At 38.2% G+C, this 16366-nt stretch overlaps 2 protein-coding genes and 1 non-coding gene across 3 annotated transcripts in view; all 3 read right to left on the bottom strand.

Annotated features, from left to right (window-relative positions):
- Positions 1 to 3712: 3712 nt before the first annotated feature.
- LOC114243308 (serine-enriched protein) overlaps positions 3713 to 16366 on the bottom strand; it is a 36465-nt gene continuing 23811 nt past the window's right edge. The window contains exons 2-10 of the mRNA XM_028174751.2: positions 15061 to 15217; positions 14503 to 14665; positions 9657 to 9790; positions 8814 to 8973; positions 7592 to 7709; positions 6600 to 6677; positions 5292 to 5409; positions 4717 to 4880; positions 3713 to 3909 (exon numbers count right to left, since the gene is read on the bottom strand). Of these exons, the coding sequence (XP_028030552.2) occupies positions 3732 to 3909; positions 4717 to 4880; positions 5292 to 5409; positions 6600 to 6677; positions 7592 to 7709; positions 8814 to 8973; positions 9657 to 9790; positions 14503 to 14665; positions 15061 to 15217 (1270 nt within the window). The 3' untranslated portion in view covers positions 3713 to 3731. The remainder of the gene's footprint in view (positions 3910 to 4716; positions 4881 to 5291; positions 5410 to 6599; positions 6678 to 7591; positions 7710 to 8813; positions 8974 to 9656; positions 9791 to 14502; positions 14666 to 15060; positions 15218 to 16366) is intronic.
- On the bottom strand, positions 13112 to 13633 carry SmE (Small ribonucleoprotein particle protein SmE). The gene has a single exon (XM_028174752.2). The coding sequence runs from the start codon at positions 13526 to 13528 to the stop codon at positions 13241 to 13243; it is 288 nt and encodes a 95-aa protein (XP_028030553.1). The 5' UTR covers positions 13529 to 13633; the 3' UTR covers positions 13112 to 13240.
- On the bottom strand, positions 14387 to 14458 carry TRNAG-UCC (transfer RNA glycine (anticodon UCC)). Its single transcript has one exon. It is a non-coding gene; the product is annotated as a tRNA-Gly (tRNA).

A 16366-nucleotide genomic window follows, 5' to 3' on the forward strand; every position in this document is an offset into this window, starting at 1 on the left:
TTAATATATATCCTATTTTAGGATTTTTAGGGCTAGATCATTTGTGTTTTTTATTGCTTAGATGTCTGGACGAGCTGACAACCCACCTGGTTTTAAGTGGTTACTAGAGCCCATAGACATCTACAACGTAAATGCCGCCACTCACCTTGAGATATAAGTTCTAAAGTCTCAGTATAGTTAGGACGGCTGCTCCACCCTTCAAACCGAAACGCATTACTGCTTCACGGCAGAAATAGGCAGGGCGGTGGTACCTACCCGTGCGGACTCACAAGAGGTCCTACCACCAGAAAAAGTGTGTAGTCGAGAACGTTGCGCGCGAAACTAAATTCTGTATTTCTTGAAAAACGAATTCAACAATGTAATAAACCTTAAACTGCAAAGATATGTGTTCATGAATAGAGCTTAAGGCATCATTTTTGCATTTACGATCCAGTTCTGGAATGAATTATCCTTCACGGTTTCCACTCAGCATTATGGCTAGTCCTTCTACTAACGCTTCAAAAGGTAACGGGTAGGTTTAATCTTTAGCGATAGGCAAAGGCTTGATTGTTGCCCCTCGTATTGATGGACTCTCCATTTGGACCGGTAACAACTCCTTGCGGACACAGGATTTATCTCGCCTTGCCTTTAAAGTAGTGCATAAATAAAAGTGTGAAGTAAAATAGCAGGGAATGGTAGAAGACTTCTAAACGTAGCAATACCTTATGTTGTCTGTGCAGTAGCTTTTTTCGGTGGTTGAATAAAATCCAATAAATAAAATATAAAATGGTGACGTCGTTAAGGCGTTCCACAATCAGTTCATAGCAGCGTGTATCACCATAATATACCGCAGTAGTCGAAATTCGACTATAATTAATTGTAATTGTAAGTTTGTACACTATTATGATCGTATTTTATACTGCCATAATCACAAATTTTGCCAAGACTATACTATAAAAAATATTAACAAAGACAAACAATATTTAATCTATTCTCAATTTGACAACAGACGTCAAGAACAAAAGTTTGACAATAAATAGTATGTATGCGTGTATGCGTCAAATACATGGTATGTAGTGTGTGTAATGTTTTATTTATTGATTTAATGTATCTTTTATGCATTATTTTAAAAAATATATTAGCATTGTGCACTTCTTCTCTATATTCTCTATAAGTGTGGAAAATTACACACTCTTCCGTCCGCGCAATTTTCGTAAAAAGGGATACAAAGTTTTTGCTTCACGTATTAATATATATATTGCATAAGAATGGCCTTCGAATTTCATGGAGACAAATAATTTAGCCGCTACAAAGATTCTGGTCTTATTAAGTTACTTACCGGCTGAATGTAGTTTCAAAATGAAAAAAAAAAGGTTTTTAAATATTTGATTGTAACTAAATCACTAGTTAAATAATTGAGAACAATTTGTGGGAATGTGGTAGAATAATTCTGTACTTATAAATTGTAGCTTAACATAATTACTATTACGGTTTAATTTGCTTTTGTTTTATTCTTTCCGTCACATTTCGAATGCTTACAATGGTCTGTGGTCACAAAAACTATACGAATAGCTTATCAGACTTATTCTGGTTAGTGTGTTTTGTCTATTAGTATTGCCTTACCTATGATTAGCATAGCGCATCGCTTACAGAACAGCAGTAGCACGAAGAAAATACCTACAGCAGACGGCACGCGGGTGAAAATACGTTGAGGTAAGCGTGTCAATCACCAATGAGTTGAAAATGTAGGGAAATCCGTAGGATTGGTTTTACCGGACGATTTGCAGATCGAATTCTTGTTCAATTACGTAAAAATCACTGTTAATTACTATGGGTATTTTGCTGTTTTCGATTTTTTTGTTTTAGATACTTTTTTTACTTGCAAAGGCAGAAGAGCGTGCTGCCGCTGATGATGGCTGTTTCAGTTGACTATTTATTTAAATGTTTGGGGATTCGCGGCAAAGGGAAAGAAAGATCTTACACCGAGCGGGTGTTATTGCTCGGTAGATCGACGGTCCGAATATTTTTTATATTTTTTATTTTATGATTAGAAGATTACTGGTGACCCGGAAGCCTTTCCAGTTTCACCAGGACAAGTGGGTGAGCAAAGGCTCAGCCAGAAGGTCCGAATGTTATTGTTCGGAACTTGTATTTAAGTAAGCTTATTTTGTAAATGTCGTAAGCGAGATTCAGGCATCTGTCAAATATTTATTGCCCTTGAACAACCTTGTATGCCCACCTAATGGAGAGTGGTTGCCATCACTCATGGACGTCAGCAATACTTGGGGCAGAGACAAGCTGCCTGTCGCTAAAAATGCGTTATCGCTTTATTCCGCCGAAAATGTGGCCGTGAGCTGATACATCGAATCGCTCATATTTTCACTAAAACTCATCAACACTAACATTCAAAATAAACAGTAACCCTGCACTCTTTCGCACATTGTCATGTATTTAAATTGTTTTCGTAAAAAATATTAACTCTATGTCGAGTATGTGCCGACGAGCTTAAAACCTACCTAATGTTAAGTGGTCATCGGATGCCCTAGACTTCACAACTCACAAGCTGCGTAAGAGATGTCCAGTATTTCAAAGCATACATACAAGTGACTCGCGTCAACGCTTTAAAGCTAAATGTTTACACCAGTAGACTTGGTGAACGAAATAATTCACTTTAGATTAAAATTAGCTTGCTCTGCCATCTAGCGTCTAATGGAAGAACTACAGTTTTTAATATTGCTGACTAGATGTCACTTTAGTAGCAAAATCACAGTGTACTTTCAAATTTATAAAATCCTCATCTAACCCTTTCGTTTGTTTTTATTGTTCTCATTTATCTACTTTAAGTATAGGTTATATAAATAGGGCCAGTGAATTAAAACCAAACTAATTTCAATATTTTTAAAAGGCTATTGCTAAAGAAAACGATTAAGTTTCATACTTTTTTTATTTGTCCAGAAATGGCACTAAATGCTATTTTAAATATTTAGCTATAATGTTTTGAATTATCTCTATATTATATAAAAATGAATTGCTGTTCGTTAGTCTCGCTAAAATTTGAGAACGGCTGGACCGATTTGGCTAATTTTGGTCTTGAATTATTCGTGGAAGTCCAGGGAAGGTTTAAAAGGTGAGAAAATATAAAAAAGCTCGGAATTATATAAAAACAAACAATTTTGTTTTTCCTTTGATGTGTCCCTATTTTTTTTTTCCTACCTAAGCTGATAGCCTTGAGAGGCTATATCAGCGTAACCCTAACTTTTGTAGGTGAGCTCACGGGGCTCAAACCTGATGACGTTGCTAACACGAACCCTAGCAAGAGCCGTGCTTCGCAGAATCTACCACCGGATCGGAAACGCGACCCACTGAGAAGATCCGGCGAGAAACTCAGTGGGCTGTGTCTGAGAGTTAATTTACTCGTCGAGCCCTTCGTCGCAAGCGACGGGTTCGACGAGAACGGTGACCGGTGCTTGAAGTACCTAGAAGCACCGTTAGTGGATCGGGAGGATCCGAGATGACGTGTTTTGGGCGACGTCGACTGCTTTCCATTCTGTCCGCAGGATCGGGAATATAGTTACCGGCGGCCACGATGAGAGGGTTCTCGTGTCGTGCCGCTTTATCGAAGTGATGTGTCCCCTTGATGTGTCTTTTATTTATCGATTGAGGCACTACGAAGTCTGCCGGGTCATCTAGTCACTTAATACAATATGGATCTTAATCAAAATGAAACACTGAATTTGTTGTTATTAAGAGATTTATTGATGTTTATAAGTGAAAATCTCGTAGTCTAACACGGTAAAGTTGTACTCTGACGCGAGCGAGGCGGGCGCGATTGGATCCCCGTACGAGTGTAGGTTGCTGTAACTGTCACAGTTCGTGTTGCAGTTGCTCGAGATGAACAGATCCGCGCCGGCGCCGAAAATAGGACCGCAGCTGTGAAATACATAATAGTTAGTTTTTTTATCTACCTGAGGACGTTGCTAATATTAGCTTTAGCAAGAGCAGTGCTTTGCAGAATCTACCACCAGATCGGAAACACGAAGATCCGCGAGAAACTCAGTGGGCTGTGTCTGTGGGTTAATGTACTCGTCGAGCCTTTAGTGGCAAGCGACGGAAATAATTATATCAAATATATAGAGTTCGAAGAAGCAAAAAATATTTAAAACGAGAAATCAAAAGTGAAACCAGAAAACGTCAGAAAACCGTAAAAATAGTTCAGGTTTTCGTGTTTCTAACTCTCCTGATACGTAAATATTAAATTCAAGACTACTATGAATCGATAATCGATTTTTTACAATAAAATATTTTTTTCTTACACTATTCTTAATTCAAATTTCTTAATATTCATTTTCTATTTTTTAGTTGGATTTTCTATAAAAAGCGAATTTTGTTACGTTTTTTTCAAACTATTATTTATTTTTCATTTTTTAGTTGATTTACAATTTTTTTTATTTTTTTAGTTGTTCAGTTGTCATCGGTCCAAATTTAGAGTTAATCCGACATTTTGAAGGGGGTCAAAATCATGTTCAAAGATTCTTCTGTTTCTTACCAGATCTTCTCAATGGGTCCGTTTCCGATCCGGCGGTAGATTCTGCGAAGCACTGCTCTTGCTAGGGTTCGTGTTAGCACCGTCGTCAGGTTCGAGCCCCGTGAGCTCACCTACTAGTTAAGGTTACGCTGAAATAGCCTCTCAAGGCACTCAGGTAAGTAGGAAAAAAAAGCGTATTAAAAAAAACTCACTCGGGATGGTAGCAGAGTGCGAAGGGCTTCTTGAGCAGCGGGTGTCGCGCGGGGGGCTCCGACAGCGCGAACAAGAAGGCACGCTCCGCCGACACGTAGCCCCCCGCGCCGCCCGGCCCCCACCCCGCGCTGCTGTACCCCCCCACCACCTCGCCGCGGGACAACTGCACACACACACAACGCTCATTGAATAAATACTTAATATTAATAAATTACTTACTGATGGTAGGACCTCGCGTGACTCTGTAAGGGTAGGTACCACCGCCCTGCCTATTTCTGCCGTGAAGCAGTAATGCGTTTCGGTTTGAAGGGCGGGGCAGCCGTCGTAACTTTACTTAAGACCTTAAAACTCATATGTCAAGGTGGGTGGCGCATTTACGTTGTAGATGTCTATAGGCTCCAGTGACTATTTAACACCAGATTGGCTATGAGGTCATCCACCCATCTAAACAATAAAAAACACCTCCTGTATGGAGTCAATTGGAAGTAGCTGTTATTTGGGAGCCCCGGCCCAGAGATGGCAGCAGTGCTCCACACGAAGCGCAACTACCAATTATTATTGTAATTACACTTACCTGCACTAAAAGTAAGACGGGCGATATTCCATCGCAGTGTGAGTGGAAGGCCTGCGCGGAGTAGCCGTGCGTAGAAGCGCGGAACACAAGCCGCCACGACTGCTTTGGAGTCCCACACCTAGAAGTAAAATTAGGTTAACATGCTTGAAATACTTAACTAAAACTTACTTTTACGTTTTAAAATCTCTTTTTTTTTTGTATTGCTTATATGGGTGAACGAGCTCACAGCCCACCTGGTGTTAAGTGGTTACTGGAGCCCATAGACATCTACAACGTAAATGCGCCACCCACCTTGAGATACAAGTTCTAAGGTCTCAAGTATAGTTACAACGGCTGCCCCACCCTTCAAACCGAAACGCATTACTGCTTCACGGCAGAAATAGGCAGGGTGGTGGTACCCACCCGCGTGGACTCACAAGAGGTCCTACCACCAGTAATTACGCAAATTATAATTTTGCGGGTTTCATTTTTATTACACGATGTTATTCCTTCACCGTGGAAGTCAATCGTGAACATTTGTTGAGTACGTATTTCATTAGAAACATTGGTACCCGCCTGCGGGATTCGAACACCGGTGCATCGCTTCAACACGAATGCACCGGACGTCTTATCCGTTAGGCCACGACGACTACGAAATTACGAATTTATTAAAGTATTCGAAACTTTGGGAATAATAAAATGAAATAAATTAACATAAACGTAAAAGTACTATTATACGCACGTAGGATTGTAAATAGAATTTCTAAGCTTATCTATAATGTCTTGCTTAACTTAAATAAAGTTTCTTTTTTTTACAAATCACTTCCTTTGTTTTTCCTCTTTGCATTAAACTGTTAATAATTTATTTTGTTCCGGAGTATCATTTCAACAGTTTTTATTATAGCTTGTTATTTTATAGCATATATTTAAAATTGTATTATTAAAGTTCCATTTTGATTTATTTCTACAAATCTGAGTGATTTACTGACTATTACTATAATTATATAACTCAGGTTACAAATTTGTTAATTTCAAATAACGTTTCGAAATAATATAATAATAGGGCTTTACCGATGAAATTGCTGTAAATTATTTAGGGCTATCAATAAATTAAATTAAATTTTATTTAAAAAATTTTAGGATTCTATTTTGAAATTCAGTCACTTGTTTATTGATTAGTGTTTTGTTTTTCCCAACATTTGTGTGTTCTTCATCAATATATACACGATAAAAATACTAGTAATTACTGAAAGCTAGTACCTTCGCTGTAGCGATCTCGCACAAACTGTTCACAACATTAATGACTTTAATTAAAACACATTAATTTACCAGTTGTTAATGACGGATTGAAAAGCGCTTTTATCCTGATGAAGGATCGCCGAGCCCGCAAACATGTTCACAGCCAATCTGAACCACGAAAATATATTTAGTCACACTGCGAAAGTTCGATGAAAAGTTTAGTACATTAAGATTATACCATTTGACGCTTGAAAGACAAACGTGACTGAGCGACAATAACTGCTTTATACATAAATGATAGGCAATAACCATATTCGATGCGCAAAAAAAAAAAAAATTCTAGGTCTGTTAAAATCATTTCAATCCTACAGCTAGATTCGTTAAGATATAATTTTTTTCAGGTATCTCAACTTTAAATTAGTCTATTGTAAAGTTCACGCATTGTCGCTTAGTCACGTTTGCCTTTCAAGCGTCGACATGTGAGTATGTATAACAGTGCTTTCTTGTCCTTGGCCGTGACATGTGAATCCTCGTTTGATTCAGTGTGCTTAGTGCGAATTAAAGTTCTCGATAGCGTAAAAGTTAACTCAAATTTGTATGGAATTGAAACGTTTGCGAACGTTTGCAGCTAGGGGCGCTGTGCCAACTGCATACAAATTTGAGTTAACTTTAACGCTATCGAGAACGTTAAACAACTCGCACTAAGCACACTGGTTGCTCTGTGTGTACTTAATGTTTAACTTCATACTTGTCAGAGGGCGTTTTGTGAGCGAGGCGTCGGTGGCAGCGTTAATGTTATAATGCCTATGGGCTTTTTTTATTGATTCGATGGGTGGACGAGCTCACAGCCCACCTGGTGTTAAGTGGTTACTGGAGCCCATAGACATCTACAATTGAGATATAAGTTCTAAGGTCTCAGTATAGTTACAACGGCTACCCCACCCTTCAAACCGAAACGCATTACTGCTTCACGGCAAAAATAGGCGGGGTGGTGGTACCTACCCGCGCGGACTCACAAGAGATCCTACCACCAGTAAATCACTTGCAATCGCTTGATGCTGGTTGGTGGGTAAGTAAAGGACCTGGGTTGCGTGTTGTGGTCGGGCTGGGCGTGCAGCGCGGCGCGCCGGTACCGCTCCAGAGAGACCTCCATGGGCACCGCGCCCGTCGGCTCCACCTCCTCAGCGAACACTGAACTCTCTGAACACAACACGACATCTTAAAACGTGTCGCCAAATAAAAATAAAAACACGAAACATTCCACACCACGTTCACGTTAGTGATGAATGTTGAAAGCAAAGTATTTTTATTATTATAAGTATTATATTTTGCTCAAATTGCTAAGTAGAGATGAAACGGATAGTGGTTTGGTCGGATACCGGATACCGAATATTCGGCAAGCTGCGAGGCCGGAGCGCTGGATATTCGGCCCTTTCGGAAATATTCGTGCGCGTTCGGGTGTTGTCGCACGTGAGCGGACATCGCGACGACTCGGTACGACGACGATTTAGTACACATTCACCACAATTTGCCACTTGTTAATTTTGAGTATTAACAAACTAATTAACAAAACAATCGGTCACTTTTGACGTGCGATTATAAAAATAAAATTTGTCCATAACCTATTGTGGTATTGTTTGCCTTTTGTATAACCATGAGATTTTCTTAAAGTTTACTATCCGAAATCCGGCCGTATAGTGAAAGCATGGCCGGATAGGCCGGATACCGGATAGTTACCGGATATCCGTTTCATCTCTACTGGTAAGTCATATTACATCACTGAGGTAAGTAAGTTTTTGTGAGTTTCCATTTGAACGATTCAAGTACAAAGCTGCAATTCAATATCAAAAGAACTGGTGCTATCGGGAAGGTTCGGGAAGTGTAACGCCATCTATTGTTAAATAGCAAAAACGTTTATCGAAACGACTACTACTATCGAAATTATACTCGAAAATTGTAGACTTGGCGTGTCGACTATAAAGCGTGGCAGAGACGAAATGAAGGAGTAAATGATCAGTTTTACTGGAAGCGAATCAGCGAATGGATCACCTGAAGCGCAGCAGAAGTAGTGAATTGAGAATTGTGAAGTGTAGTAAGTGTAAGTGTGGCAATAATTAAATTGAGTTTACATTTATACTTCTGTGAATGATTTATTTATGCCTCAGTGCGTAACAATAGTATAGTATTTAATATATTCTCGAAAAACAATCATGGTTAAGTATGTGGCGGCATCTGTTGGCAAGTAAATGAAAGCTGTCCAAAGTCTGAGTTTAACGTACGATTGCAATGTTCGTTCTGCATTACCTATGAGCAACAGTCTTATGTGTTGCATGAGGGGCGCGAGGTGGTGGCAGACCCGCGCCCTCTCCTCCTCCGTCCAGTGCGCTGTGGGTTGGGTCACGCCGGCGCGCTGCTTGGCCCAAGCGAGAGCACAGCGCCACACTTCTTCCTCTTCAAGACACAACTGGAAATCGAGCGATTTATTGTTAATAATCTTCGCCCACTGATCGAAACTCAACCAGAATCAACCAAACACAAAGTTTTGGTTTCATTTCATGTGACACATTTTAGTTATTAGTTTATTTTTTCTTGTTTATAAGGGAACAAATAAAACTGATTCTAATTAGGTATTATTTTTTGATAGCACAACGGTTCGTTATTGGCTATTAAACAAAAATACTGCCAAACAAAGATAAAGAAGATAGAAGGCGCAAAAGGTATTAAACAGACTTGTCGGGTCCTCATGATTCTTTACGGGGTACAATGACCTCGGAGCAACCTCCTTTGCCCGGACTGTGGGCTCCCTGTCTCACTGGGGTAATGTGTTTGCTGATCATTTCACAGAAGATGGGACCTACGTCGCGAATGCACCTGTGAAGAGGCACAGAGCCCCGTGTTGACGGATCTACACGCACTGACGCTAACAAACTGTGTTGTTTTCGTCTTTTTATACATTATGCCTTCGAAGGCATATTCTGCTTACATTGGGACATCAGACGAATGCAACCTGTCTACGTGGTTATAGGAGGTGTTGTGACAAAAAAAAAAACTCGAATTCCTCAGAGCACTCCAACTATAAGAGTTTTATACTCGTGCTTATAGAATTATCAAAGATTGTCAAAAAGGATAGGTTAAAAACGAACTTACGAAATCCGAAGATATAAGCTTGATGAGAGCTTCCTTGGGCAGGTTGAGGAAGGCGTTGGTCTTGACACAGTCGGCCGCGTTGTCTCCAATGAAGGCGATGCAGCGCTCCATAAACGAAGATGCACTTTTTCCGCCTTTATCCATAGTCACAATTATTTTTAAAAATTAATATTTAATCAGTAAAAAGTAATATTTAATTATTTTTAAAAAATAACTGAAAACCAATCATGCATGGTCATTTGGCGTCTAATTATAATTCCCTGTTTAATGGGTACCAGAGATTGACATACATACTTATACACGTTTAAATATATATATCGGAAAAGCCACAATTAGTAACATCATCGTCAGACATCATAGGGGCGAATTCGTCATCATAGGCCGGATGACGTTGCAAGATCTTTGCCAGTTATTATTGTTATATTTAAAAGGTTTATAATTTGTTTCTTGATCACTAACACTCAAGCATTAAGAGAAGTCATTTGCCAGGGTTCAGCGAATTCGAAGAAAGATTTCCTTGTAATTAACAACAATTTTCTTGATTATTGGATTCTTCAAAATTTTTAACAGAACTTTGTTCATGTCACATTTTATTTGGCTTAGTACAATTACAGGTGTAAAGTCGACGGATATGAATTAAACTAGTCTTAATCTTAACACACTAGAATACTTCAGAGGCTTCTGTTCTCTTCTTCCTTCTGTTTTTTCTTCTTACTGCCTAGGTGGGTGCATGAGCTCACGGCCCGCCTGGTGTTAAGTGGTTACCAGAGACCATAGACATTTACAACGTAAATGCCACCTTTTATCTTGAGATATAAGTTTTAAGGTCTCAGTTTAGTTACAACGGCTGCCCCGCCCTTCAAACCGAAATTAATTACTGCCTAACCGCAGAAATAAGCAGGATGGTGGTACCTAGCCGGGTAGAATCAAAAGAGGTCCTACCAACAGTAAAAAATCCAGTTCTTGATCCCTATAATACACGATTTTTAATTTGTGCAGAGTTTGAGCGGTTACCCCCACCGACACTAGATGGCGCTGTTATATAAATTGCATCTTTGCCGGCCAAGAACCCTGTACATAATTGTTTGAACTTTGAAGTCGACATAACCACAACAAGGTACGACGTACGATGCATTCCTATCGAGCCGCGAAATTCTTCCAGTGTTAGAATTCCGCTTGTAGATTACTATTTTTTATAATGTATGTTTAATACGTACTTAGCATAAGTTCCGAATTACTTATACTTCCACGATGATGAATGATAAATAGTTTAATGAAAATCAAACCGACAAAAAAATGCGTAATTATTGATGGTAGGACGTCTTGTGAGCCTGCACGTGTAGGTACTACCACCATTTTGTCTATTTCTGCCGCGAATAAGTAACGAAGGGCGAAAATCCGTTGCATTATAGAGCTGAGACTTGAACTCATCTCTCAATGTAGGAGGCGATTGTTGTTGATGTCTATGAGCATCGGTAGTCACTTAACAAAAGATGGGCCGCGAACTCATTCTAAAACAGAAATACAAAAAGAAAACGCGATAAAACGCACAAGGGTTGCCCAATAAAGTTTAAATTAAACTAAGCTTTGTTTTAGTTTATTCTAAACACAGCTATTTGCGTTTTTGCAATTATCTTTTCGAGTGCTATAACATCACCCATTAATCTCGGTAATTTGTCATCAAAATATAGTAATTGAATTAAGTGTTCTTGAATATTTCTTGCTTAGGCAGGTTCTGCAACCAACCTGACCTGGTATGCGAGGTCGCAGACAAATATCGTACTCTTCAGATAACAACACTTGATTTCCAATAAAAATGTGCAGCATTATGAGATCTCCCTACTTCACTGTCTAGAGAAGAGCTATTTTCCTGTCTCCGACGTCAGAGCACTAGATAGATAGTGTTTTCTTGTACAATTGAGTGATCCATAAAAACAACGTAGTAACAAACAAAGCTGCAATATGCAGTCTTATCTCATCAAGACATGCTATGCTCATTAACTATGCTAACATAAAGAAGAACATATTAACTATTGTGGTCGACTTACAATTTGTAATGCAACAAAATACTGTGTTTGTAAAACAAAATACTGAAATAAATAATAATTTAAGTGAGATTTAATAGAATGAGAATTGAGATACTAAATACTACACATATCTATGTGAGAGTATAAATAGCAGCAGAAGTAGCGACATCTACAAGAACAGAATTAGGGATTGGTGGATTTTTGCGGAAATCGATGTTAACCATATAAATTAACTGTAGTTTTACCATGCTCACTAGAAAATATGGACCTCATAATATAAATCGTTTTTGTAACATGAAAAGTCTCTACTTGATTTTATGATCTATTGTTATAATTATTCTGAAGGTGTGGTGGGACTATAAGCCCATCCATCTCTGTGATCCAAGTAGATATTACGACTTCCCTAACAGAGTACCTACTTTCCTTGGACATATTCCCTTCACCTTCACAGAATAAAAACATGCTATCATGTATCTATGTTGCCAAATAGTAGTTGTGCAGTATGAGCGTAAAGGTTTTTTCTTCCTCATCATAATACCTATCGAGCTAGGTCCTATTGTTAGATGTTCCTAGGTAATGTACTACATCACATGAGTGTTCTTACTGGAACTCTATGTATAACAATACCATACGGAGCGATTTCAGTGTATCAGTCATCATATCATTACAATGGTATTTCCATATGAAGTGTCTGGTGCCCTTTGTCAGAATAATTTACTTTCATTAAACAATGATGAGTCCAATGGAACTTCTCGTCTTTCAAACCAGCTCAGGGCTGCTCAGAGGTCTCAGCACCAAACCTGGCCACTTAAGTCTACCACTGAAGTGCCTTACAAACCAGTTTTCTGGTATTAGCACAGGGTCAACCACTGGCTGGCTAAATAAATTTATAAGAGCTAAGCCTCCCTTAAAACTGGAGTACATAATATTGAACTTGTTAGAGAAAGTCTTTACAAGAGAACATTCTTGAATAATATTGTATTCGACATTAAAATTATCTAAAGTAACAATGAATCAACTAATCTTTGGACAAGAGACCTAGGTATCTTAAGAAGTATTATTTTTAGTTTGTGGCTGAATTCTATCTTTCATATTGTAATGACATAAGTGATTAATATAATTTTACTACATATTATAACAGTCCTTTAACTATTTTATGATTAATTTAACAACTAGGCAGCCATTTTAAGAAATATTAATTCACAAATGAAGATACTTAGGACTTAGGTAAATAAATATAAATATTTTACATTTGACATTTAGGTGAAATATATTGGCTTGAACAACACAATTATGATAAAACTTTTTAAATTTTGGAAATCATAAAACAAAGGTCTAAGCTTAATCGATGCGTTAGTCCTTAAAAACACAAGTTGTGAGAAAACCACCATTCTAGTATGATTAAGAACTGTAAATAAAACACTGAAATAAATCTTAAATTTAATTAGAAATTGAGAAAACCAGTAATCCTGTTACAGTTATTTCACTGATACATATGTAATTAGAACTGTTATTTACTAGGAATGACTTCACTTTTAGCAAATTTATAACCTAACTTCACACTGACGCGCTGGGGTTCACGTTCTGTATGAGTGTTATGTTGTCTCCCTTCATCATTATTCTTCCTATTTGTTTTCTGTTTTTCGATTTCATATGGACTTCTTCAGCTTCGTCGAGAACAATATTCATGTATTCATCAAAACCCACGATGTGTCCTTCAATCCTCAGATTCACGTTTTCATATAGCCAAATTTGCACACGACTCCGGTTCTGTAGGTATCGGAAGATAAGGTTGATGGGCTGTACCATCACCTTCTGAACTTTCGGTGGGCCTTTATAAGCCATTTTTTGTTTGTATTGACTTTCGGGAATGAAAAATTATGGTAGAAACAAATAAACGCCGCCAAACCCGGCTTCGCGTCCGTCAGAAACTTCAATATTTTGTCTATGGTCAGAAACGCTACGCCTAGTGATGCTAGTAACTGACCACTGTGTATTTGTGACGTTTACATTAACGATTCTATTTCGTATTATCGATTTAACAAACGATTTCTTTTTTTATGTCAAACGTAGCTGCACGTAAAACCGATTGCTGCCATGGTGACGCGTCGCTGCACTATAGTGAATACTGTCAGTATTTAAAAATAGCCTTTATTTTATATTCGGGAGCGTGTGCAGCGTGGCTACACGCTGCCATGCGCAAACGACTTAATACTAATATTTAAATTATCATTATGCCACATGAATTTCCTGCCGTAAACTATCCTTTTAAGCATCTACACCTGTACAATAATATCAATGTTTCACATGTGCCTACCTTCCCGCAATGACTCATTTTATTGTTTCCCCACTAATCAGATAAATTTTGTTTAATATAAAAAAAATACACTAAAATGAATTGAGGTTTTAAACTCACTTTACTAAGACCCAATGACTTTCACATCCACAAATTCAAATTAGTCGATTTTAGAGCCTAAAAATATAAATTGACTATTATTTGGGAATAGGGCTTCACTATATAAATAAAAATTGAAATCCATAGATAAAAAATTTTTGCTAAACATGGCGTAGGTGTAGGAAATACCTACTCCAAATCATTTTTGTTGTATGACGGTGTAAATAGTTGTTTTTAAGTTACTTTGTAGTTGAATGTGAGTTGTTCAACATAACAGAACAAAAATTTTAAATACAGAACAAAAAGTGTGCGATGGCCGGGAATCGAACCCGGATCAACTGCTTGGAAGGCAACTATGCTGACCATTACACCACCATCGCAACTGAAGGCTTGGATGAAATTAAGTAACTTATAAATTATTTACCTGGTCTATCATGTATTTCCATTGCAACAGCCAACAGAGTACAAGCACTATCTACGCTTAATGTTGAAGTGACGTGGTCTTCGCAAGCAGACCGCAAATCTTCTACCCCAAGATCTGCTGCTAGCGTCATCATTTCAAACACTCCTGAATCTTGTAAAAGCAGCTAAAATGGTTTTTAAAACATTTTACGATGTTTAAATCATTACAAGAAATACTTTAATGATTAAACAATAACGAAATGATAGTAATATTATTTCACAGCTTATTTTCAGTGTACAATAAATTTTTTGGGACTTTACTTTCATGTAACCATTTCACCTACATACTTTTTGATCATCACTTTTTATTTATTAAGTTAACATGTTTTCAAATTAGCGCTGAATTTTAGTACATCGAAGCTATTTGTGGAGGAGGAAGTTCAAGTTTTGTATAGGCAGGCACATTAATTTTAATTTAAAAAACCGTTAACAGAGGGTGCTGTTGTAAATTTTTTCAAATCCTTTTTCTTCAATTGTATACAATAATGGCAAACTTAATGTAACAACATTAAATACTCACCTTTCCAGTGTAAACGTATTGAATGAAGAGCCTGAAGGTCTCGGGTTGGATGTGCGGCATCCGTATGGGTATCGGCTGTCCGCCAACAGATGGCGTAACCGTACAACCAGGGATCCGACATATTTCACCACGTTTTGTGTTCTGGAAACTTTTGCATCTAAAAAAGAACAACTTTTTTTTTTCAAAAAAGAAATTGAAAAATATTTAGCTTTATCAGAAGTTAACTGAACTATTAATAATTATTTTAAATGTAATGGCAATATCAATCGACCAATTTAACACGAGTGAGCTCACGATGGATCACGGTAGGTTAGCAGTGGTCAGTAACTCGCGACTAGGCTACGGCTCTTCCGCGATATGTTTAGTTCAGGCAGGGAATGTTACTTATTATCTCGCCTTGTATTATAATAAGCTTTTTATTTCCTACCTAAGCTGATATTCTTGAGAGGCTATATCAGCGTAAACTTAACTAGTAGGTGAGCTCACGGGACGCTCAAACCTGACGACGTTGCTAACACGGACCCTAGCAAGAGCCGTGCTTCGCAGAATCTACCACCGGATCGGAAACGCGACCCACTGAGAAGTGGGAAATTCAGTGGGCTGCGTCTGAGGGTTAATTTACTCGTCGAGCCCTTCGTCGCAAGCGACGGGTTCGACGAGAACGATGACCGGTGGTTGAGGTACCTAAAAGCACCGTTAGTGGATCGTTACGATGTCGATGACGATGGATCGGGAAATGACGTGTTTGGGGCGACGTCGACTGCTTTCCATTCTTTCCGCAGGATCGGGAATGTAGTTACCGGCGGCCACGATGAGAGGGTTCTCGTGTCGTGCCGCTTTATCGAAGTGGTAGTAAGCATTTTTTAAGCACAAAGCATTATAAACATATGCTAAAGATTTTTTTGGCTCTTTTGGTTGACTAAGCTTCCCACCACTGCAGTAGACATTATTCAGCATAATGTAACATATAATGTCATAATAACAATGCACATTAAATTTTACAAGTTGAAATTGATGAATAGAAAAAAAAGAGGTTCTAAACTCAAGAAAAGTGTCATTAATCAGTTTCAGAGCAAATCCTGAAAAGTATTCAAGCTTATTATAACAAAATTTCAGGAAGTCTTTTCATAAAAATCTTCTGTAACTTTTGCGATGTTTCTTCACCGAGCCCTAATTAAAAATCGATAATCCTCAGATATTGTAAGAACTATCTAGACTGAAGCTTTGTTGAAAAACTTTTATCTCTACAGGATGCATACAGCGTGACACTGAGAGAATAAGCTAACAGAGTGCAGGGTCACGTTAC

This window comes from Bombyx mandarina, chromosome 11 (genome assembly GCF_030267445.1).
Source record: "Bombyx mandarina strain Sakado chromosome 11, ASM3026744v2".
Classification (NCBI taxonomy): domain Eukaryota; kingdom Metazoa; phylum Arthropoda; class Insecta; order Lepidoptera; family Bombycidae; genus Bombyx; species Bombyx mandarina.